General features: G+C 41.4%; 1 protein-coding gene across 10 annotated transcripts in view; it reads right to left on the reverse strand.

Moving 5' to 3' along the window:
* GNE (glucosamine (UDP-N-acetyl)-2-epimerase/N-acetylmannosamine kinase) overlaps nt 1–24,353 on the reverse strand; it is a 62,616-nt gene that overhangs the window by 17,843 nt on the left and 20,420 nt on the right. For 8 of the 10 annotated variants that reach the window (XR_009691139.1, XM_061132813.1, XM_061132812.1 and 5 more), the window contains exons 2-10: nt 20,759–20,961; nt 14,005–14,124; nt 13,071–13,522; nt 7,933–8,085; nt 7,282–7,494; nt 4,814–4,901; nt 3,866–4,076; nt 704–833; nt 151–372 (exon numbers count right to left, since the gene is read on the reverse strand). Coding sequence is in view for 9 of the 10 variants with exons in the window: in XM_061132813.1 (XP_060988796.1) it covers nt 151–372; nt 704–833; nt 3,866–4,076; nt 4,814–4,901; nt 7,282–7,494; nt 7,933–8,085; nt 13,071–13,522; nt 14,005–14,124; nt 20,759–20,961 (1,792 nt within the window). In the remaining variant the exon portion in view is untranslated. Of the gene's footprint in view, nt 1–150; nt 373–703; nt 834–3,865; nt 4,077–4,813; nt 4,902–7,281; nt 7,495–7,932; nt 8,086–13,070; nt 13,523–14,004; nt 14,125–20,492; nt 20,560–20,758; nt 20,962–24,353 lie in introns of those variants that run through there. The other 2 variants (XM_061132815.1, XM_061132811.1) reach the window with 2 other exon arrangements.

Below are 24,353 nucleotides of genomic sequence, written 5' to 3' on the forward strand. Positions count from 1 at the left end.
GGGCCGGGCACATGCCCAGAAAAGCCCTGGGCATCCTCAGCTCTCACCTACAGGCTTACTCAAGCAGGAAGGGAAGGTGAAGACTGCCTGAGTGGTGAAGGTGCCCAGCACACACCCAAGATCCGAAGCGGCCGTCTCTACCCCTCTTACCTGTGCCTGTGATGAGTGTCACAAAGTTTTCAAGGCCTTTTCCTTGGCCAAACTTCCTTTCTGCCAGGGCTGCACAGTTGCCATCATTGTCTACCCACACAGGGAGATGCAAAGTATCAGACAGGGGGCTTCTGAGGTCCACAGAGTTCCATTCGTGAATCAGTTTGGTTGAATTCAGCACAATTCCTTCCCGAGGGTTTACACGGCCACCTGTGGAAATGCCTGAGCTCCCCAACAAACACAAGGAAAATAATTCTGTTGAGCAATCTCAGAAGACTATGCTGATTTTCTGGGCTTAGAACACAAATTATTCACCCAAGATCTCCTAAAAACAGACATTACCAAGGACTGCAAGGTAATGTAAGGCTAAACCTGTGCCCCCCCATAGACTGACAGTTCCATGATGCTTTTCACAATGTTTGCGGAGGGCCCACAGGCGGGACTGGAGCCGTCTACACACGCGACGGTGACCTGATGTTCCGCGTCACGCATCAGAACTGAGCACACTTTGTATGTGGCAGTGAACATGCTTGGACATGTAATTCAGTCTCACCTACTCCCAAAATTCTGCAGTTCAGTTTTACAGCTTCTGCTGCGGCTTCTACACACATCTGTAGAATTAAATTAATCCTCTCTTCATACGTTTTAGGATTGAACTGAGTATACTTCTTAACTATTTCACCCTGAAAGAGAAAAACCAGATCTGTCTCACTGGTCTTAGCTGAGGAGTATACAGTGAATCTCTGACCTTGTTCATGATAAATCAGACATTGCTTTAGCACAGTACTGCAGACTCAGATGACTGCTTAGGAAGAGAGCCTTTGCTGGCTTGGGCCAGCCCTAGGTTACACCCAACTAGTTTCTAGGAAGCCACTGAAGCAATGACAGCTCCACAGCCAGCCAGGTGGGCCCTCTCTTCTGGCTAATCTGAATCTTCACTAAAAGATCATATTTTACTCTTTCAGGCTGATAAAATTCCCTGTTTAAATACTGAAGCAACTCAATAAAAATGCTAAGTAAACGTTAATCATCTTCTATAACTGAAGCCAATAATGGTATCGAACCATGATGTTTATTAAATTACTGTGCTTGATGACATAGTCCCTCCTAACTATTCCTGTTTTTAAATTTTTTTTCTGTGCTCTTCCCACTTGTGTATTCTAAGTAAATTTCAGAAAATGTTGTTAAACTTTAAAAAGCGTCACTGAAATGTTGACTAAAATTATGTTAAACTCAATTTGGAAACTCTTGGCATTTAAAAAATACTCGGCACTCCCATCCGGGAGATTTTTCAAGGCTTTCTATTTTATAGTTTTTAGATGTTCTTTATATAGGTCACATAGTTTTCTGGTTTAGATTTTTCTTAGAAGTTATGTTGTTCTAAATATGTCTCTTTTTCCATTCTTCTGTTACGAATGATTCTTTTAAAAAATGCATTTATTTCTGGCTGTGCTGGGTCTTCACTGCTGTGTGGGCTCCTCTCTAGTTGCGGTGCGTGGGCCTCTCTCTGCAGTGGCTTGTTGCAGAACGCGGGCTCTAGAGCACCATAGGGCTTCGGCAGCCGCAGCGCCCGGGCTCAGAGCACTGCGGGGCTCCGGCAGGCACAGCGCCCGGGCTCAGAGCACTATGGGCCTCTGGCAGCCTCAGCGCCCGGGCCCTAGAGCACTGCGGGGCTTCGGCAGCCGCAGCGCCCGGGCTCAGAGCACTGCGGGGCTCCGGCAGGCACAGCGCCCGGGCTCAGAGCACTATGGGGCTCCGGCGGCCGCAGCGCCCGGGCCCTAGAGCACTGCGGGGCTCCGGCAGGCACAGCGCCCCGGGCTCAGAGCACAGTCTCAGTAGTTGTGGGGCACAGGCGTAGCTGCTCTGGCATGTGGGATCTTCCCGGATCAGGGATCAAACCCATGTCTCCTGCACTGGCAGGCAGATTCTTATCCACTGAGCAACCAGAGAAGCTCATTAATGGCTTTTTATCCATTTCCAAGGGTTAAAACTGTTCATTAGTGATTGTCACTAAAAATAACCCTCCTTGTGCTTCTTGACCTTCACTGTGCATCAGAATCACCTGGAAAGCTTTGAACAAATATTGATGCCTGGTCCCTACCCCCAGAGACTGGCATCTAACTAGTCTGGTGTGGGGGCCAGGCATCCATACAATTTTTTAAAGCTTCCATGTAACACTAATAATGTGCAATCAGGGTTGATAAATACTCACCTACAGAAAAACTCAAATCTTTATCTGCAATTTCATATAAGTAAAAGTTACTGATACTTACATATTTATCATAATATCTAACGATTTTACTCAATTGTGTTATTTTACAAGCTTGTTGGTTTATTCATATTATCTATAAGTAACATTTTTTTTTATCCTGTGCACAATTGCCATTTTTGCTGTTCATTCCTTGCTTTACTCCCTTCCTAACTCTGAGAATTATGTTAAATAATGTTGCAGAAAATATCCTTTTCCACTTGATTTTAATAAGAGTATCTTTAGACCTGCCACTATTGAGGGTGTTGGTCATTGATATGGAATATATGTTAAGAACTCTGGAGAAGGAAATGGCAACCCACTCCAGTACTCCTGCCTGGAAAATCCCATGGATGGAGGAGGCTGGTGGGCTACAGTCCATGGGGTCGCAAAGAGTTGGACACGACTGAGCAACTTCACATCATCATCATCATCATCATATGTTAAGAAAATGTTTTTCTAGTAATATTTTTAAAATTAATTTATTTATTTAGTTTTTGGCTGCTCTGGGTCTTTGTTGCTGGGGCACTTGGGCTCAGCTGTTGTGGCGCACAGGCTTAGCCGCTCCTAAGGCATGTGGAACCTTCCTCGAGCAGGGACTGAACCCATGTCCCCTGCATTGACAGGCAGATTCTTGGAAGGAATCACCAAGGAAGTTCCCTATTAATACATTTATAGGGGATTCCCTGGCGGTTCAGTGATTAGGAATCCACACTTTTACTGCCAAGGTCCTGAGTTCAATTCCTAGTCAGGGAACGAGATCCCACAAGCCATGCAATGTGGCCCAAAAGAAAAAAAAATTTATAAAGGAGGCCATTTGGCTTCACTAGATAAAATCATGTTTTGTTTTGCTATTTTTAAATTGATCTAAACAACTTTGTGTTTAAAGTCCTTTATATTTCTCATGGACTCCTGAAACTTCATACACCTATAACATTTCAAAGATTTTTCTGGTAATTTTATTCTTCCTTGTTATATCATCGAAGATTATTTTCACACGGATGTTTTGGTGTTTTATAAAGGCTCTGTCAAAGTTATGGTGCTGGTTTGCTTAAGAGATTGAAGGTATGCTGAATTCAACTAAAATCATGATCCAGAGGAGAAGCAATTCCCCTCACCATCTGAAGATACCCTCCCCAGGGCAGAGAGAGTAGTCAACATGCTCCATGCTGTTACTGAGTGTAGCATTTCAGGTCCCCTGCATGGTAGATGCCCTCTCTGGTGTCTAATGGGTCTCCCATTGTCGACTCAAATCTACAAACTTGAATTCCTTGAGAATTTACCTCTTCAAAATGTTAGTGATTAGTAAAATAGTAAGACAAGCATTGTGATGGACCTTTAAGTCAATACTATTGGCAAATGATTACAAGCTCTTGTGTATGTTTATAGTCCTACCTTCCAACCATACTTTAAGAAAATCAACTACTCATGTGGGATATAAAGTTATAACCTTAGGAGTTATTTTACCTTCATGCTGACTATTGCAACTCGGAGGTTCGTCCCGCCAAGATCAACAGCCAAGGCACTTAGAGTTTCAAGAATATGGTCAATATCTTGAGAGATGTTATCCTTCACAGGAGGAAAACAAAATTTCTTTTGTAGTGGCTCTTGAAGATCAATAGATTTGAGAAACTTCAAAATCCTTGGAACAGCATTTCCATCCCCATATATCTTTGAACTGCAATGTCCAAAAAGTCAACTAAATTAAATGTTTCTCTTGCACATATTAAATTATATGGAAGACACAGTATTATTGGAATCTGAAACTTCAGGTAATTAATAGTTTGGGCTTTTTCCCTTTAAAATATAAAACAACACCTGGATCTCTTCAGCAACACTTACTTAAATACCTTCATATTATCAATGGAATATCTAAAACCACTGTTGACTGAAATACAACTATTTCCAGACTGAGATATCACTAACAAAAATGCCAATAAGATCAAAGGAAAATTATCTCTTTTAAACCAATATATCATAGTTTGGGATAGTTTAAAAAAGAAGTATTTTTTTGCTTTTTATCTTTACTTTTATGGGGAAAAAGTTATTTTCAGAAAAAAAGGTTCAAGTAACGGAAAACGTCTTTAATTTGAAACAGAAAGGATAGTCTAAATTAAAATGCTGAAATGTACTATTTTTAAAGAAAATCAGTTACATTATTTTCTAATACTTACAGAAATTCAAAATAGGCTAAAGCAATATTTCCTGGTAGAAGTGCTACATTAATTAAGACAAATAAATTATTCTCCACTGGAACCCTTGGTAGAGTCACAGCGGTATTAACAAGCCCTATCTCACCAGCAGATAGGGACCCCTAAGAATGCAGAATGAGAATGCTGTTAGGATGACTAAACAGTTTGAAAATGGTGCCTAAGGCAGCTCCCCTTTTAAATCTCTTTAAAAGTATACACTCACCAAGGGTACTGTTTACCAAACTGAAGGTGCAATGCTTGCAATATTTTGTCTTGGGTATCAGCATCCCGGACATGAAGGACATTCTCCCCTAGGTAAGTCCAGTGACGTCATGGTGATTCAGAAGTGGGAGAAACCAGAGAAAACAGAAATGAGCAGTGTGTCGTGCTCATAATTAGTCCTGAAACCCAGAAGGCTTCAAACAAGTCATCTTCTATTAGATAAATGAACTTTTCTACTTTATACCTTTGCAAGCACTCTCGGCAATATTTCCATATATCAGATACTTGAGGGCCACAGATTCCTTTGTTCCCAAAGAGAATAAATCAAGCTTTGGTTTCATCATTGAAATAAATAAGGTAATTAATCCAGTATCCACTTGTCACTCACAAAGTCATCCAGCACATCCACTCTCTCCATCTTCCCTGACTTCCATCTACTCAGCCAGTTGCTGGATCAGCTGGTCAGGCCAGGGTATCAGTCAGTTAGCCAGTCAGCTGTTAATACAGGCACATTCTCTCCATACATTTTCTGACCAATTTGAGGGAGTAAATACAGTGACAATGACATGTTTTTCAGTGGACTTGGCTATGAAGAAGAGAAGAGCAGAAGGGTAGTGGCTGGGGAGAGGTGTGGGGTCAGGGAAGGGGTTGTTTTGTAGTTTTAAGATACCAGAGGCCTAGGCATGTCTAAATGCTTAAGGAAGCTAAAGATACATGGAAGAGAAAGGATGACTGATAGTCCTTGAGAAGGCAGGAGGGCGGGGATTTAGAACACAGAAGGCTGAGCAGTGGACAGGCAGGGGTGACCCCACACCCCACACCCTCCCATGTAAAGAAGGGAAGAAGGAAAGGATGGAGAGAATGTGTTTGTCTAAGTGTGGTGGCAGAAAGGACACACTGCTTTTGCTAGACGACCCAGGTGCCAAATCCAGGGTTCAATTCTCTGTTCACGTCTTGTTTGAGCTCTCGGCATCATTCAACGTCATCTCCTTGAAACACTTTCTTTTCTGGGCTTTAATGATATTACACTCCTGATCTTCTGGCAGCTCCTTTTCAGTCTTTCCTCCTGGCTCTTCCCTCCTCATCAGAAAGACTCCAGAGGTTGGTCCTGGGCTCCATTCTCTTCCCTATTTACATGTTCCCCCCTGGGTAATCTCATTTCATCCCTTGGTTTTAAATGTCAGTACCATTCCTGGCAGAGTGTGCCATTATCCTCAATATCCTTTGTACCAGTAGCAGAATTTTTAGTTTGGCATCTGATCACCCAGCTAAAGATTATACGTTTTCAGCTTCCCTTGGATGTGGCCACGTGACAACACTCTATAGGATGTAAGAAGAAATACTTGCAACTTCCAAGCTGTGCTTTTAGAGGGAAGGGTATCTTCCCCTCTCCTCCTTTCCCAATGGCTAAAATGTGCCAAAGTGTCAAGTGACAGCAAGAGCTGGAGCAACCATCAAGAAGACAGACAGAAAAAAAAAAAAGATAGATGGAAGCTAAGTCTCTGATGACTTACCAGTGAGAAACAAAGAAAATCTTTTTGAGGCACTATTTTCTTGTGTCTGTTACAGCAGCTGAACTGATATCCTAACACCACCCATTTGCCAATCACTCTCAAATTTGTATCTTCAACTTCAGCTTTTCCTGGAACAATATAGCTGCTAGCCTGCCCTCTCCACTCCCATATCTAAAAGGCATTTCAGACTTAACATGGCCATCAGAGAACTCTTGGGCTTGCCTGGTGGTTTAGCTGGTAAAGAATCCGCCTGTAATGCAGGAGACCCTGGTTCAATTCCTGGGTTGGGGAGTTCCTCTGGAGAAGGAATAGGTTACCCACTCCAGTATTTTTGGGCTTCCCTGGCGGCTCAGACAGTAAAGAATCCGCCTGTAGTGCAAGAGAGCTGGGTTGGGAAGATCCCCTGGAGGAGGGCATGGCAACCCACCCCAGTATTCCTGGAGAATCCCCATGGACAGTGGAGCCTGGAGGGCTACAGGCCATGGGGTCGCAAAGAGTCAGACATGACTAAGCGCAGCGCAGAGAACTCTTAATCCTACCCGCTCCCAAACTGCTCCTTCTTCAGGGTCCTCCGTATCAGGAAAGAGAACCCCCACTGCTCAAACCAAAAGTGTAAGGGTATTGTTGATTCCCTTCATTTTACTGGGCCCAGGAAGATGAAAGGCTAGCATTCATATACTTAAAACATTTAAACACATTCTTAAACACAACTATCAAAGACCATAATTAACTAAGAAACTTTTAGCTCTGCTATTACAAAGACAATAAAAATACAAGTAGTGCCCTAAAAACTTTGGTAATATGTGTACTATCTACAGGTTTCAGGCTACAGTTGGTCATTAACCTCATTTATTCATTTATTCATAACCATGTATGGCAGCACTGATACATGCATACCTGTAATAATGCAAACATACATAGTAAGCCTAGTCAGTTGAAAGATAAAGGTAAATACCTGTTTCTCTTCCAATCTGACGTGTTCCTAAGTTGATGACAGGTGTTCCAAAAGCGCCAACTTCTCGTACCCCGCAGCTGCTGTTCCCAATCATGCAACCAGCGTGGGCAACCAGCTGTATAAACTGGTCAAACGGGACGTGCTTAACGGCCCGGAAGTTGGGGTGGTGCTCAATGCCCTTCTTCCGCATCACTCGGACCATCTCTTTGCTCCCTGTGAAAAGAGCCAACTGTTAAATGGTGTACAAGATAAACGAAAAATGTTCACAAGAAATAACAATAATGGCTATTCTACTGTGGTCAGTGGTATCACTACTTTCCTACAGACACTCAGCTTCTAAGGTTTATATGTCTTGGCTACTGCATTTTCTCATGGATGGAAACTGGTGGGAAGAGACTAAACATGAAAATACAGAGTGGAGATTTAGAAGTATTTCTTTCCTATTAAGTTTCTACTAGACTTGACAATAATATCACAAACTCTTCAATCTACTGAAAAATTGGTGACCCTTTGAAAACCAGAATACATTTCAGAATAGAATGGCCTTCAATGATAAGATGAGCAGGACAGCAATGTCAGTCAAAAGAAGACATGATAGAAACAAAAAACTGGAAAGGTAGGTGGCATACTTTCATTTTCAAGTTCAATTACCTGCATCAATATTTGGAAACAGAACTAGGGTCCGCTTGTTAAATGAGATAAGTGCATCCAATGTTAATTCAAACATTTTTATGGAATGCTTAATGTCAGTGGTCACAGGGTGCTGGAGAGCAACAATGTAATCTTTAGGTTTTACATCATCACCTGTTTAAAGAAAATCAAATCACATGGCTTCATTAATTAAGAATCTTACAGGAGGAAGGAGCAAATTCTGAAAAGCAAGACCCCGAAGTCTATGCTTTTAAAAATTCTAAGGAAAAAACAGTTTGTCACAATCTAAGCAGGGCATGTAAATTAGGATCTAACAATAAGAACTTTTAGCAACAAGTCCAAGGATTCTTCAGCAAACTTTTAACATTTTACAAAGGTGCTTGCTACCACAAACAAAATATAAAACTTTAAATAGCAGATGCTAGACTTCATTGTTTTAAAATCCAAAATATTTCAAAGTGTTAGAAAAATGCGACTCTTTCCAGTTTCTAACTGGTGTTTCTAATGACTTATCGTCAATGAGTAATAATGTGTTGCAAATCAGAGGGTTCAGAGACTGGTTGAGCATTAAATAAATTTCATATAATGCACAGGAGTTTCCCCACTCTCACTTACCAGATTCAATAGAATGCCAGTGTTTCTAACTCTGTTCAAAAGACCAGAAAGGCTTAACTCATCCCCAGGGCTCTCAAGGACAGTTCCTCAGCAAAAATGTAAAGTGTAAAAATTTGGATGAAGAGTGCTATGTCAAATAACAAAACATTTTGCAACAGCGCCTATGTTATCCCATAGAACTGGAAATTAGTTCTACTTGCTAATTTTTTTTAATTATTTATTTTTGCTGTGCTGGGCAGCGACTGCTGTTGCTTCACACAGGCTTCCTCTAGTTGCAGTGGGCGGCGGCTCCTCTTCGTTGTGGTGCTCGGGCTTCTCCTGCTGCGGAGCACGGGCTCTAGGGCACTCGGCGTTCAGCAACTGCAGCTCCCGGGCTCATGAGCACGGGCTCTAGGGCGCTCGGCGTTCAGTAACTGCAGCTCCCGGGCCCGTGAGCACAGGCTCTAGGGTGCTCGGCGTTCAGTAACTGCAGCTCCCGACCCCGTGAGCACAGGCTCTGGGGCGCTCGGCTTTCAGTAACTGCAGCTCCCTGGCCCGTGAGCACAGGCTCTAGGGCACTCGGCGTTCAGCAACTGCAGCTCCCGGCCCCGTGAGCACAGGCTCTGGGGCACTTGGCTTTCAGTAACTGCAGCTCCCGGGCTCATGAGCACGGGCTCTAGGGCGCTCGGGTCAGTAACTGCAGCTCCCGACCCCGTGAGCACAGGCTCTGGGGCGCTCGGCTTTCAGTAACTGCAGCTCCCCGGCCCGTGAGCACAGGCTCTAGGGCGCTCGGCTTTCAGTAACTGCAGCTCCCCGGCCCGTGAGCACAGGCTCTAGGGCACTCGGCGTTCAGCAACTGCAGCTCCCGGCCCCGTGAGCACAGGCTCTGGGGCACTTGGCTTTCAGTAACTGCAGCTCCCGGGCTCATGAGCACGGGCTCTAGGGCGCTCGGCGTTCAGTAACTGCAGCTCCCGACCCCGTGAGCACAGGTTCTGGGGCGCTCGGCTTTCAGTAACTGCAGCTCCCGGGCCCGTGAGCACAGGCTCTGGGGCACTCGGCTTTCAGTAACTGCAGCTCCCGGGCTCATGAGCACGGGCTATAGGGGGCTCAGCTTTCAGTAACTGCAGCTCCCGGGCCCGTGAGCACAGGCTCTAAGGCGCTCGGCGTTCAGTAACTGCAGCTCCCGACCCCGTGAGCACAGGCTCTGGGGCGCTCGGCTTTCAGTAACTGCAGCTCCCGGGCCCGTGAGCACAGGCTCTGGGGCGCTCGGCTTTCAGTAACTGCAGCTCCCGGGCCCGTGAGCACAGGCTCTGGGGCACTCGGCGTTCAGTAACTGCAGCTCCCGACCCCGTGAGCACAGGCTCTGGGGCGCTCGGCGTTCAGTAACTGCAGCTCCCGGGCCCGTTAGCACAGGCTCTGGGGCACTCGGCGTTCAGTAACTGCAGCTCCCGGGCCCATGAGCACAGGCTCTAGGGCGCTCGGCGTTCAGTAACTGCAGCTCCCGGGCCCGTTAGCACAGGCTCTGGGGCACTCGGCGTTCAGTAACTGCAGCTCCCGGGCCGTGAGCACGGGCTCAATAGCTGTGGTATAGAGGCTGAGCTGCTCCGTGGCACGTGGGATCTTCCCAGACCTGGGATCAAACCTGTTTCTCCTGCATTGGCAGGCCGATTCTTTACCATTGAGCCACCAGGGAAGCTCCTACTCACTAAGTTTTAATGAACGAATAAATTTCTTTGTGATACTAATTTTAATGAACAACTTTATTGTGAACTATGTTTATCATTAATCCAAATTCAACCAGTAGCAGTTATTTTTTATGATGTAATAGTAAGAGAGCTGTTACTAAGAATCTTCAGTATTATTCAAAAGACCACAGGCTCCAAAATTTTATTTAAAAAAATTATTGGACTCATCATGTTCTAAACTGGGGGTGGCGTGGGGATATCATCGTTACATTTTGGTACAAAGCAGAAAAAAGGTCTAAAGGCCTAAAAGACTCTATCAAAAACAAAGATGCCATCAACACAAACTCAGGCAATCTATTAGATATAGAGCAAGGCCATTAGAAAGAAACTAGTTCAAAGAGAATTAAAAACTTGGGGAGAAGGAAACCAACAAAAGAGGTGTCTGCTGTAACAGATATGGAAATGTGTATGCTGCAGTCTGGCCACAGGTACAAGTTAGTCCCACCATGATGTGTTACTTCTACAATGAGAATCAGCTCATCTGTGACCGGTAAACAGAGGAATGATGTCAACCTTTAATGCAGTAGCTGAGTTATTCATTCATGATTCCCCAAGACTGATTGCTAAGAACCTTAAAGCAAATGTAGACAAGCTGTGGTGAAATAGTGTATTTGTCACCAGGCCCCTCACCCCACGCTCTTTCTTGGAGTTCAGCCTGCCCATGTACTCTGTCTTGAGAACACTTATTGGGCAAGTCTCTTTGATCTTTGTGCCTTTCTTTTTTGGTGGCAATTGTTCTTTGAGAGTGGGGATGAACAGAGCTTTTGTGGTCCCACGAAGAGGATCATTCTACACAACGTATTGCTAAGGGGCAAGTGGAAGGTGAAGAGGAAGAAAAATTCCAACAGTTTACCCTGTGAGAGCTTTCCACAATTATCTTCTATTTTAAGTGTGATTGAGAAATATTTGTAGTATACAGAAAATAACCCTATAACGCAGAATGCAGCAGGACTGCACTTTGTAACTTAAGGCTCTATATGGAGCCATTTAAGCAGATTCTTCATTAAAAAGGAAAAACAGAAGAGCAAAAATTAGACATCTTAAAAAAAAATGAAAAAGAAAACACAGGACAATGGGCTGGAGCTACCCATCCCTAGTAATAACATATTCTGTGCAAGTCCCACACTGGTTCCTCGATGTGATGTATGACTTTGACATTATCTGCCTTTGTCTCCAGAACTCAGCAGCTTCAGTCCTTCCACACATTTAAAGCATTTATTTAAAGCCTTTCCATCATGGTACCATTATTTGGTTTTGTGTCAAAAGTTCTATATTTACTATGGTATTTCTTTCATTATTAGAAATGTTAAAAAAAAAGAAAAAAAAAAAAGAAATGTTAACATGTCTATTTAACTTTGCTAATATTTTTTATTAGGGCTGTTGTTTATTAATATTCTGGTTACAAAGCTGTATGTTTGAGTGGCTTACCCAATGCTATTTTTCCTATAAGGAGAAGGATAACATCAGAAATTGTAGGTCTAGAAGCAGGTAAAAGCTTTGCAGAAAACGTCTTATTTTCCCCCACTGGCTTAAAAAAAAAATCCAGTTTTTACTATTTTGTCATTCTTCTTTTCACAGAGAAACTGCTTAAATGATTACTAATAGAACCTGAAGCCCCGCAAGTACAAATCTGTTGTATTCTGCTTTATAAGGGTTATTTTTTATTCATTATAAGTTTTTCAGAAGACATACAAAGCTAACAGTATAACCAGAACAGAGTGCAAGAATGCTTACTTAGAAGCATGAAGGAAGGGGAGACTGAGAGACAGAAGTCTGTTTCATTAGCATTATCTCGACAGGTTCCCTGACAGCTACAGATCTGTCCAGGGGTAAGAAATACACAGAATGGGCTAAACTATAGAGTAAAAAAAATTCAATTTCTTTCCTGTTCTAATGTGATCTGGATTTAAAATCTTAAATTATACAACCACTAGATTAATTTACTATTCATTAACTTCATTATTCAACTGATCTACCTTTTCACAGAGAGTCCTAAATACCTAAACAGACAATTAGTTCTGATTTATCCTCAAGATAGTACTTTCGTTATAAATTAACCAACTGACATTGTTTGCAAATCTTTTTTCTTTGCCTCTGATTAGCACAAAGTAACTTCCAGGAATCTAGATCATTGATCTGAAGATAAATGAACAACTTTCCTTAAGGCTTATTTACAGGGCTAACAAACGCTAATTGCACAACTATGACTTCTGCTTTTTAACAATAATCATAATCCCTTATAAGTACTTATGGCTTACTGCTTTCAACATCATCTCATCTGAGTATTTTAACAAGTCCATAAGAAAGGCATTAACTTAATTTTTTTCATTGTGCTAAAAAAACAAAGGAAAAAAGATACCCATAATTCTACTAACCAGAAGTAAATATTATAAATGATTTGGTGTACATACTTACCAACTTTTCTATTATGCTATTGTTTTTTATAAAAGTAGCATCACATTATACAATTTGTAGCTTCCTTTTTTTCCCTTTTTGATATGTCAGGATCTGTCCCTGTAACTAAATATTCACCTGTAACGTTGTATTTAACGGATGAAAATCATTCTGTTATAGAAAAATAGCATAGATTTTAAAAATTCAGTCCATTAAGCCTACCTTTTAGAAAAGATGAGTCTCAGAGAGGTGAAGTCATACCACAGGGCAAGATTTATGAACTAAAATTTTAGCCTTCTGACTGCTAATGGTACCTTCTATACACAACAGTTACCAAAAGGACTGAAACATAACCAAACTTCGGGACAAAAGCAACTACTAGACTGAATGAAGTCTGACACATACCTAACCACATCCGAATGATGCTCATGTAGTCCTTGTTCTTGGCGGAGAGCAGCTTGTCATAGGAAGGGCAGCCTGCCAGCAGGATGCGGTCGTGGTCCTCACACATGGATATCAGGTGCTGCTCCGCACTTCGGGTGCAGCACACGTGATAATGAGCCAGCTTCGTGATGGCGTGTCTGATGGAGTCGTCAATGGTCCCGCTGACCTCCCCCCCTTCAATGTGAAGGATCCGGATATTCATCAAGGCAGCGGAGGTAGCCAGAGCCAGGGCATCAAACCGGTCTCCATGAACAATCATGATGTCAGGCTTCAGGCGATTAAGGACATCCGGTAGCTTCACAAGGGCCAGGCCTACTGACTCCACCATGGCTGCCTCATCTTCCCCTCTGACAATCGTGTGTAACCTGGTGTTAATGTCAAAGTCATCTTGTTCAATCATGCGATACGTGTTTCTAAAGCAGGGAGAAATAAAAATGTGAGAGCATGTTCTTAAATATATATAGGGCTATAAAAACATCAACATTAACTCTGAAGGGAGAAATATTTCACAAAATTTCCTTGTTAAAATAAACTGAAGTATAACTTACACACAAAAATTAAAAGCATAGGCTAAAAATATACAGATCACTTGATTACTTTTTCTACACAAACACCCCTGTAGTCACCACCTAGATCAACACCTCCCACACCTTGCAGGTCTCACCTGTGCCCTGCTTCAGTGAGCACCTGGAGGGAGAACTTTGGAGGGAGAATTTTTTGTTAGGAAAAAAGATACTAAATTTTACAGTGATCACAACTTTTTCTTTCCTTTTAAAAATATTATATGCCAACAAAGGTCTGTCTAGTCAAAGCTATGGTTTTTCCAGTAGTCATGTGTGGATGTAAGAGTTGGACTGTAAAGAAAGCTGAGCACCCAAGAATCGATGCTTTTGACCTGTGGTGTTGGAGAAGACGCTTGAGAGTCCCTTGGACAGCAAGGAGATACAACCAGTCCATCCTGAAGGAGATGAGTCCTGAACATTCATTGGAGCTGAAGCTCCAATACTCTGGCCATCTGATGCAAAGAACAGACTCATTAGAAAAGACCCTGATGCTGGGAAAGATTGGGGGCAGGAGGAGAAGGGGACGACAGAGGATGAGATGGTTGGATGGCATCACTGACTCAACGTACATGAGTAAACTCATAAGTAGACTTATGAGTTTACCCATGAGACATGAGTTTACTCATTTGAGTAAACTCCAGGAGTTGGCGATGGACAGGGAGGCCTGGCGTGCTGCAGTCCATGGTGTTGCAGTCGGACATGACTGAGCAACTGAACTGAACTGAAAAATATATATAATATTTTTAAAAGAAATCATGGCACTTAACAGAAAAAATGTTACTTATAAAGGCTCCTAAAAAAGTAGTATGGAACCGGGATACCTGATATGGTACTATATTATAAATTTCTGAATGATGGGAATTATCTCCTGAATTCTCTTCGTATGGTACCAGTCATGCAGCATAATTCTGACTGGGGTGAAAATGTGGGCTTAAATTGTCTGTAAAATGCAGTTTCAGGTCTGTGTCATGCTTCAACAGCAATAGCAATCCTCAATGCTTTAAAGTTTCCTGTTTGTTATGACTAAATTTTAAAAGATCTGACTTTTTTTCTGGAAATATATAAAACATTACTTAAAAATTAGAAAAATACAGAAAATCATCATGCATAAACCTACCACTAAGCACCATCACTATTACCATGATTTCTTTTTTTTTTTTTGCCATACCATGCGGCGTGTGGGATCTTGGTTCCCTGACCAGGAATCCAACCTGCACCCCCTACATGGGAGCATGGAGTCTTAACCACCGCACCACCAGGGAAGTCCCTCTTTCTAACCACTTTATACATCATTTTTTCCCGTAATATTTTAACATGATTGAGAATACATCACAGTACAATTTTGTAATCTATTTAACCCATTTAACACTATATTTTCTCAGATTATGAAGGATTTTTTACATACATCATATAAATGTCTTAGCAGTCATTTTATAGATTTCTTTGGATTTTCCTACAAAAGCTATGACATTGTAAATAAAGAAAATCCTCTGAGAATTCCCATAGGAATTTAATGGGATCTTAAATGTTTGATAGGATTCAAAAGTGAAGGTATCTCTAGGGTTTGGTAATGAACCAAATTTCTTTAATATAGAGCTATTGAGATTTTCTATCTTTTCTGTAGAAAAAAATACTGTAAGCTATATTTTTCAAAAGTGTGTCCATTTCATCTAAATTGATTGTCAATTTACTGGCCTAATAGCCTCCTTTTATTCTTTTAATGGCTGAGATCAGTAGTGATATCCTCTTTGTTATCCTATGTTGGTAATTTCTGTTACCCCTTCCTTGTTCTGCAGAAGCTTGTTGATTTTATTATTTTAAACAAATAACTTTTAGCTCAATTAACTTTCTTTTTTGTTTAATCTATTTTTACATTTCATTGATTTTGACTCTATTGGTCCTTGATCCTCCCTTCTACTTACTTTGGGCTTCATTTTCTTTCTTGTTTATTAAAGTGGAAATGGATCCTTGACTCTAACCTCTTTTTTCACATAAGTATTAATATTTAAAATGATAAATTTCCCCACAAGCCCTGATTAACCTATAACCACAAATTTTGAGACACTGTAATATTTATTTAGGTCAAAATACTTTCTAATTTCCCTTAGGATTTCTTGTTTGGCCCCTGAGCTTAAAACTCAACAATAAACAACCCAATTTAAAAATGGGTTAAACCAAAGATGATATAAAGATGGCAAATAAGCATACGAAAAGATGCTCCACATCACGTGTCATCAAGGAAATGCAAATTAAAAAGAGATACTATTAGAATGGACAAAATCCAGAGCACTGACAACACTAAATTCTGGCAATGATATGGAGCAACAGGAGTTCTCACTTACTGTTGGGGGAATACAGAATGATACAGCCATTGTGGAAGATAGTTTGTCAGTTTCTTGCAAAACTAAACATACTTTTTTACAAGGAGCAATCATGCTCCTTGATCTACATAAAAGAGCTGAAAACTTACATTACACAAAAATCTACAAAAATCTGCTTTATTCATAATCGCCAATACTTGGAAGCAATCAAAATATCCTTCAGTAAGAGAATGCAGAAATAAACTATCATACATCCACACAATGCAATATTATTCAACACTGAAAAGAAATGACTATCAAGCTAAGAAAATACATAAAGGAAATTCAAAAGTATATTGCTAAATGAAAGAAGAGGCTACATAATATAGGATATTCCAACAATATGACATTCTGGAAAAGGCAGAAAAATCTATGGAAATGGTAAAAAGATCAGTGACCACCAGGAAATGGGTTGGGGGGAGAGGAAGGGATGAATGGGTAGAGGAGAAGATTTGGGAGACAGTGAACAGTGAAATGAGCGCCGAAGAATTGATGCTTTTGAACTGTGGTGCTGGAGAAGACTCTTGAGAGTCCCTTGGACTACACGGAGATCCAACCAGTCCATCCTAAAGGAAATCAGTCCTGAATATTCACTGGAAGGATGGATGCTGAAGCTGAAACTCCAATACTCTGGCCATCTGATGCGAAGAGCTGACTCATATGAAACGACCCTGACGCTGGGAAAGATTGAAGGCGGGAGGAGAAGGGGACGACAGAGGATGAGATGGTTGGATGGCATCACCAACTCAATGGACGTGAGTTTGAGTAAACTCTGGGAGCTGGTGATGGACAAGGAGGCCTGGCGTGCTGCAGTCCATGGGGTCACAAAGAGTTGGACACGACTGACTGACTGAACTAAACAGTGAAATGACTCTGTGATACTATAACGGTAGATAGACGTCAATATACATTTGTCCAAACCCATAGAACTTACACCACCAAGTTGAAACCAATTAAACTATGACTTTGAGTGATAATGAGGTGTCAGTGGAGGTGCATCGTTTGAACAATATGTACCAATGAGGTATGGTAGGGGATGCTGATAGTGGGGGATGTTGTGCATGTATAGAGGAAGAGAGGTATATGGGTAACTTCTGTACCTTCTGCTCAGTTTTGCTGCAGGACTTAACACTATTCTAAAAACTAAAATCTATTTTTTAAAGGCATTCTTTCTTTTACATATTCACATGTATTTTACCATTTGTAGTTACTCCTTCCTGTAGATGTAAGTTCCCAACAGGTATCATTTCTCTTCAGTTTCAAGAATCTGCCTTAGCATTTTTAGCAGCACATACCTGCTGGTGATAATTTGCTTAGCTTTTCTTTGAAAATATCTTTACTTCAACTTTATTTTTAAAAGGTACTTTCACTGGATAAAAAAATTCTGGGTTAGCAGAGGTTTTTTCCCCTTTTCTGAGCACATTAAAGATGTTCCATTGTCTTCTGGCCTCCACTGTCAGTGAGTTAATTATTCTTATCATTAGTTCCCCTGTAAGAAATGCAATTTTTGGTCTTGTTGCTTTCAAGATTTTCTTGTCTTCAACAAATTGACTATGCTATGTGTACATGTAGTTTTCTTTGTATTTATCTATTAAGGGTTGTTGACCTTTCTGTATATGTACATCAATGTTGGGTTTTTCTGGGTTTTTTTTTTTTTTTTTTTAACCAAATTTGGAAACCTCTGGCAGGTATGTCTTCTACGATTGCGACACAGCTTTAATTCTGAGACTGTACTACCTACAGAATGTTCATGTCTAACCATCTGAATCAGTAACCATAACCAGAATCCCTTTGAAATAGAGCACAAAACTAGAAATCAATTACAAGGAAAAAAAGAGGGAAAAGATTTCATGGATATTAAATGACATGCTACTAAAATAAGGGAGTTGGGGGGTGGTAAGTGAGAAAATCAAAACAGAATTTAAAAATACCTTGAGACAAATGACAAGGAAAACACAACTATACAAAAACCTATGGGATGCAGCAAAAGTAGTTCTTAGAGGGAAGTTCATAGCAATACAGATATTCCTCAAAAAAATAAGAAAAATCTCAAATAAACAACCTAACCTACCACCTAAAATAATTAGAAAAAGAACAAACAAAACCTAAAATCAGCAGAATGAAGGAAATAAAATATAAATTTATATCAGAGAGGAAATAAAATAGAGATTTAAAAAAACAATTGAAAAAAATCAGTAAAACCAAGAGCTGATTCTTTGAAAGGGCAAACAAAACTGACAAACCTTTAGCCAGGCTCACCAAAAAGAAAGACAGGAACTCAAATTTTTAAAAAATTAGAAATATAAAAGGAGAAATTTCAACTGCTACCACAAAATACAAAAACCCCTAAGAGAATACTATGGACAATTATATGCCAACAAATTTGACAACTCAAAAGAAATGGGCAACTTTCTAGAAACATACAAAACATGCAGCCCACCAAAACTGAATCAAGAAGAAATAGGTAATTCAGGGAACTTCTGGGCAGCCCAGTGGTTTGGTGCTTTCTCTGCTGAGGGTCAGGGTTTAATCCCTCGTCGGGGAACTAAGATCCCATAAGCCCACGCTGTGTGGCCAAATTAATAAATGAAATGAAATTTGGCACAAATGAACCTATCTACAAAAACCAGACTCACAGACATCCAGAATAGACTTGTGGTTGCCAGAGCGATGAGGGAAGGGAGAGGGATGGACTGGGAGGGTGAGGTTAGTAAATGCAAACTATTACGTTTAGAATGGATAAACAACAAGATCCTACTGTATATATAGCACAGGGAACGATATCCAATTTCCTGGGATAAACCATAATGGAAACGAATACAAAAAAGAATGTATATGTGCATGTAACTGAGTCACTTTGCTATATAGCAGACGTTAGCACAACATTGTAATCAACTATACTTCAAAAAACAAAAAAACTTGTAATACCAATCTGAAAAAAAATGTGCTGGATAAATGAACCAATGAATTCTTAAGGAGTCTGTTATTCATTTGAATTTTTTTGCCCAATTCTTAAGAGTATAAAAATGATGTTTTAAAAAAATATCCAACTAGTTGAGGTAGAAAGGTAGCTAACTGCTTCTGTTGACTGAACGTCTTCTTTTTTTCCTGTGGTTTTTATTCATGTATTGTTTCTGGCTGGGCTGGGTCTGCGTTGCTGCGTGGGCTCTCCTCCGGCCGCAGTGCCCGGGCTTCACTCACTGGCGGCCTCTCCGGCCGTGGAGCACGGGCTCTGGGGCCCTTGGGCTTCAGCAGCTGCAGTTCCCTGGCTCTAAGCACAGGCTCAATCGTTGTGGCCCAAAAGCTTAGCTGCCCCATGGCACGTGGGATCTCCCCTGACCAGGGATCAAACCCACGTCTCCTGCACTGGCAGGTGAGTTCTTTACCACTGAGCCACCAGGGAAGCCCTAACGTCTTAAATAATACAATCACATGGTTTAAAACTCAGGATACAAAAGGCTGTACAGTGAAAAGGCTGCTTCTCACTTTTGTTTTCCAGTCATCCAATGCTTCTCCCCATAAGCAACCAATTTCCTGTGTAAGAATGCACTACAGACAAATATTTCCAGTAAGTACCAGTCTAGTTTCCATTTTAACCTCACCTGGCAAACACTACCTTCCCCCTTAATTACTATGGCAGGCAGGTGAGAAACCTGCCACCATCTCTGTGAAAGCCTCTCCCCTACCAGTCTTCTGCCAAACTTCTCTCAAAGAAGTAAAAGAACACGCTTAGATTTCAACCTCAGGTTGTAATGGAAACTCCTCTTTTACTCTGTCCAGTTTCTGTTCAATAATGTAAGAACACTCAAGCGGGTTTTCTTAGATAGCCAAAACTCATTGCACATTTTAAAAACCTATGAACTTTTAAGCTATCCATAAGTTTCTACTCTAGTCTTTAATTAACAGTGTTTTCTTATCGCAAATTGCCAAATTTGTTTTTGGAAGCAGTTTTTGTTTTTGCTGTTATTATCTTATTGTTAAAGGACAGTCTGAAAAAGACAATTTTACCTTAACACAAGCTTCTTTCATATTGTATTTTTTTTTACCTTCTTCAGAGGCTGCATTACTGTTCTCATGCCACAAGGGTGCACTAAAGCCACTTTATTATTAACACATATAACAATGAATGTTCATCTTTGGTACATACATTCTTTCTGCTCCCTCAAAGATTTCCCAAGTTTCATCTTTCATATTCAGACTGTGATCAATAACAAACCTAATGTCATCAAAATAAGGATCAATGGTAATGGTAATTCTACTTTATCTTATAGATTTGATTTTTAAAATCTTGTTCAGTACCTACTACTTTATACACAGTTTTTTCATGTACGATTAGCATTAGAACTCACAAAACAAATTGTATAGAATCACATTATAGTCACACAATATACATTTATAAATGGCATTTCTGAATGTAGTAGCAAATAATAGTAGTAATAATGATAATGGCTATAATTTACCAAGCATCTAGTAGGCAGCATCCCTGTACAGAAACTTTATGTCGCTATCTCCATTCTTCACAGTAACCTGCAATACAAGTTTCCACTCCGTTTTATAACTGAGGAACCTGAAGCTCACAAGTGCTAGGCAACGTCTCCTAGGCCACCTAAAAACTAAGTGGTAGAACTGGCATTTGAAGCTGGGCTCACATGGCCCCAGGACCCAAGTTCTCTGTGGTACACCATATTGCAATGAAGAATATCATAAGAAAATGCTTTCATCTTACCCATAGTCATCTATCAGGTGAGAGCCAAGTACCACCACGTCAAGTTCAAAGAACTCAGGTTCCATTTTAATGCCAAACATGATGGGGGCAAGTTTAGAATAATCAGCACGGTTGCAAGTAGCAACACAAACCCGAAGCTTTCGGTTATTCTCTTTCTTCTCCATGACTTGTTTTCTTTTTGAGAGGTTCTGAAAGTAGAGTTCCTAAAGTTGCAAAAATAAAAAATTAATATCCTGTGACAAACCATAATGGAAGAGAATACAAAAAGAACGTATGTACGTATTACTGAGTCACTTTGCTGCACAACAGTAATTAACTATTGTTCAACTATACTTCAATAATAAGGCATTACAGAGACAAAAAATGTGTTTATAATCAGAATGACAGATCCCAGATATAAACATAAGATTTTGCAGTCTTAAATCTTTAACCACCATTCAGTATAGGGATAAAGGGAGGGACTTTTAAACCTGAACCATCCCTTCAGAAGAATACCCAATGGCAGCCCCCAAAGTATGTTTCATGACCAGAATTTATCATCCTAATGTAGACAAGTTGGGAAGAATGTTTAGATATTTTGAAAGACAAGTAGTCCCCAGCACTGCAGATGTGGATAGTTCTGCTATCCATCCAGACTCTGTTAAGTGCTCCCAGTCCAGATGATCCATCAACAAATGATGTAGCCGAGCAGTGGAAGACCAACGAAGCCCAAGCCACAGAAACAGCTGAAGCATGGGCGAGGCTATATGCCACAGATAATACTTAAATCCATCAATCATAAAGTATGCATCGCTCCCCCTGTTCTGCCAAGACTTCTCCCTTCTGTGTTTGCATTTAATGGACGCAGTCTTAGAAACATTACAGAATAAAAGCCCAGACGCCGTCCGTCCTTTGCTGATTAAACGCACATGAGCAGATCTAGTCTTGTCCTCATTCACTGTTGTAAATCAGCATGAGCAGAGGCTAGAAGTATCGTTTGGATTGCGGCGAAAGGTGTAAAAGCAATAGCCTCTTTCTGCTTTTATTCATTTTCCTCATCATGGTTTAAGTATAAAGCAGCCGGAGAAGGAAATGGCAACCCACTCCAGCATTCCTGCCTGGAAGTCCCATGGACAGAGGAGCCTGGGGGACTACAGTCCTTGGGGTCGGAAGAGTCAAACACAACTTGGGGAGTGAACCACCACCACTGTGAATGAAGGTGGTTGTCAGGATTAGTTGCAGGGCTGTGACTGTTTCTCTCTCTCTCTCTTTTTTCGGTGAGGGAAAGATAGTTTTATTTTAGTTTTATGGGCTCCTTTCCCCCCTTTTATGGTGATCTAATTGCATTGGTTAAAAGCAACTAATAAGTTCTTTAGAATATGGTCTCTAATCAAGTCTAACTTTATTTTGATGCTATAGCTGGACAAGCTTGATTGAACCAAAATGGGAACATTAAGCAAACTCACCAATAACACTGTGTTAGCTGTCAAGTGTAGCATTCTCCCTTTAAGAAAAAGCTTGTGACCATTTTGTATGGTTTGTCTGGAAATTTTGGTAAATCTTATGTTTTAGTAAAATATTGTTTGTTATTTAAAGAGTAACAAATCGGGACTTCCCTGGTGGTCCAGTGGCTAAGACTCCAAGCTCCCAATGAAGGGGGCCAGGGTTCAGTCCCTGGTCAGGGAACTAGATCCCACGTGCCACAGCTAAGACCCAGTGCAGACAAATAATAAATAAATTAAAAAAAAAAAAAAATAAAGAGTAACAAATCAACTCTCATTTAAAAGGCAAGCAAACATCAGCTCTTTATTATTAATTAAAAATGACTTGCCATTCCTCACAATTAATCCCAACATACCAGACTAAAGCAAAACTTTGGTTGAGAGCCACTGATCTAGTTCAACTTCCCCACCTAGAGAAAGAGAAAGACAAGCCAGGGGAGGAAATGACTTCCCCAAGATTCAAGATCACATCCTGGGACAAATGAGTGACTCACTCACACTACGCACAAAGCACTGTGATTCGTGCTGAGGAAAAGATGCGTAAGCTGAAACAAGAACCCCGACCTCTACGGCCTCAATCACATCCCGAGCCAGTGCCCATAGACTTGACAACTCCAAACGCCTCCCAGCTATCTCCTGCGCCATAGGCACCTCAAAGTCACTGTCCCAAACAGAACTCATTTTCTTCTCCAAACCTATTCCTCCTTCCTTATTCTCTAACTCCGTTATGAACCCCCATTCATCCAAATGCCTTGACATCCTTGCCTTCTCTGCGCCTCACCCTGTCCTTCCTCAGCCCTGTCAATTCTACCTTCTGAATATCTTTCAAATCTGTCTCCTCTCCATCCCCACCCACCAGGACATCTCCTAGTCTAATATCTGACCTCAGGTCAGAACTATTCTAACAGCTGTCAAAGTGGATTGTTGTTTAGTCTAAGTTGTGTCCGACTCTTTTGTGACCCCATGGACTGGAAGCCCGCCAGGCTCCTCTGTCCATGGGATTCTCCAGGCAAGAATACTGGAGTGGGTTGCCATGTCCTCCTCCAGGGCATCTTCCAGACCCAGGGAATCAAACCGACATCTCTCATGTCTCCAGCATTGGCAGGCAAGTTCTTTACCACGAGGGCCATCTGGGAAGCCCCTCAAAGTGGATTCCCTGCCTCTGGTCTTGCCCTGCCTCCCACAAACTTTCAGGGTGATCTCTCCAAGTTTGTAAACCTGACTACACTGCTAAACATATACCACCTATGGATAAATTCCAAATTGCAGATCTGGACCTAGTCCACTCTTCCAACCATTATAATTACCCTTACTCTGAGCCAAAGCCATGCTGAAATGCCTGTAGTTCAACCAGTGGGTCTTCATATTTCTGTGCCATTTTAGATGCCCATTCCTCTGCCTAAAACTTCCTTTCCCTCTTGCCTGGATTCTTCCGCAACATTTAAAATTCAGTCTGAGTGTCACCTCTTCTGGAAAGCCTTCACATAAGCCTCAATTCCTCCCTACTCCACCCCTTTTCATTGCTGCCTCCCTCTGAGCACTGTGGCCCTAACATACACATGTATTATTGTTTAGCTGCTAAGTCGTGTCCGACTCTTTGTGACCACATGGACTGTAGCCCTGCAGGCTCCTCTGTCCATGGGATTTCCCCTGCAAGAATACTGGAGTGGGTTGCCATTTCCTTCTCCAGACAATCACCTCAACCCAGGGATCGAACCGCGACTCCTGCTTGGCAGGTGGGCTCCTTGCCACTGAGCCACCTACTACTGCTCAACTCCTCTGCCCCCTCATCCCCCACCATCCTGTACTCAGTTCAAAAAGTAAAAACCACGGACAAGGTTATAAGAGTTATGTTTCATGGAGTTTTTAAAACTTCCTTATATCAATGTAAAGTTTAACTTCATGGACTAATCTCAATGCCTAGGTCTCAGGAAGTGTATCAACATTTAGAATTTGTGATCAGGAATCCAGAGAAGCTTGAGTAAGGGTGCCAATAAAAGGGGAGCTGCCTTTGCAATCAAGGTAGACCCAAACTCAGTGGAAATACTGCCAGTAACCTTCTGCTGTTGATGTCTCATCTCTCTTATGCTGGAACTCCCGTAATCACACAAATT

Source organism: Dama dama, chromosome 29 (genome assembly GCF_033118175.1).
Source record: "Dama dama isolate Ldn47 chromosome 29, ASM3311817v1, whole genome shotgun sequence".
In the NCBI taxonomy this organism is placed as follows: domain Eukaryota; kingdom Metazoa; phylum Chordata; class Mammalia; order Artiodactyla; family Cervidae; genus Dama; species Dama dama.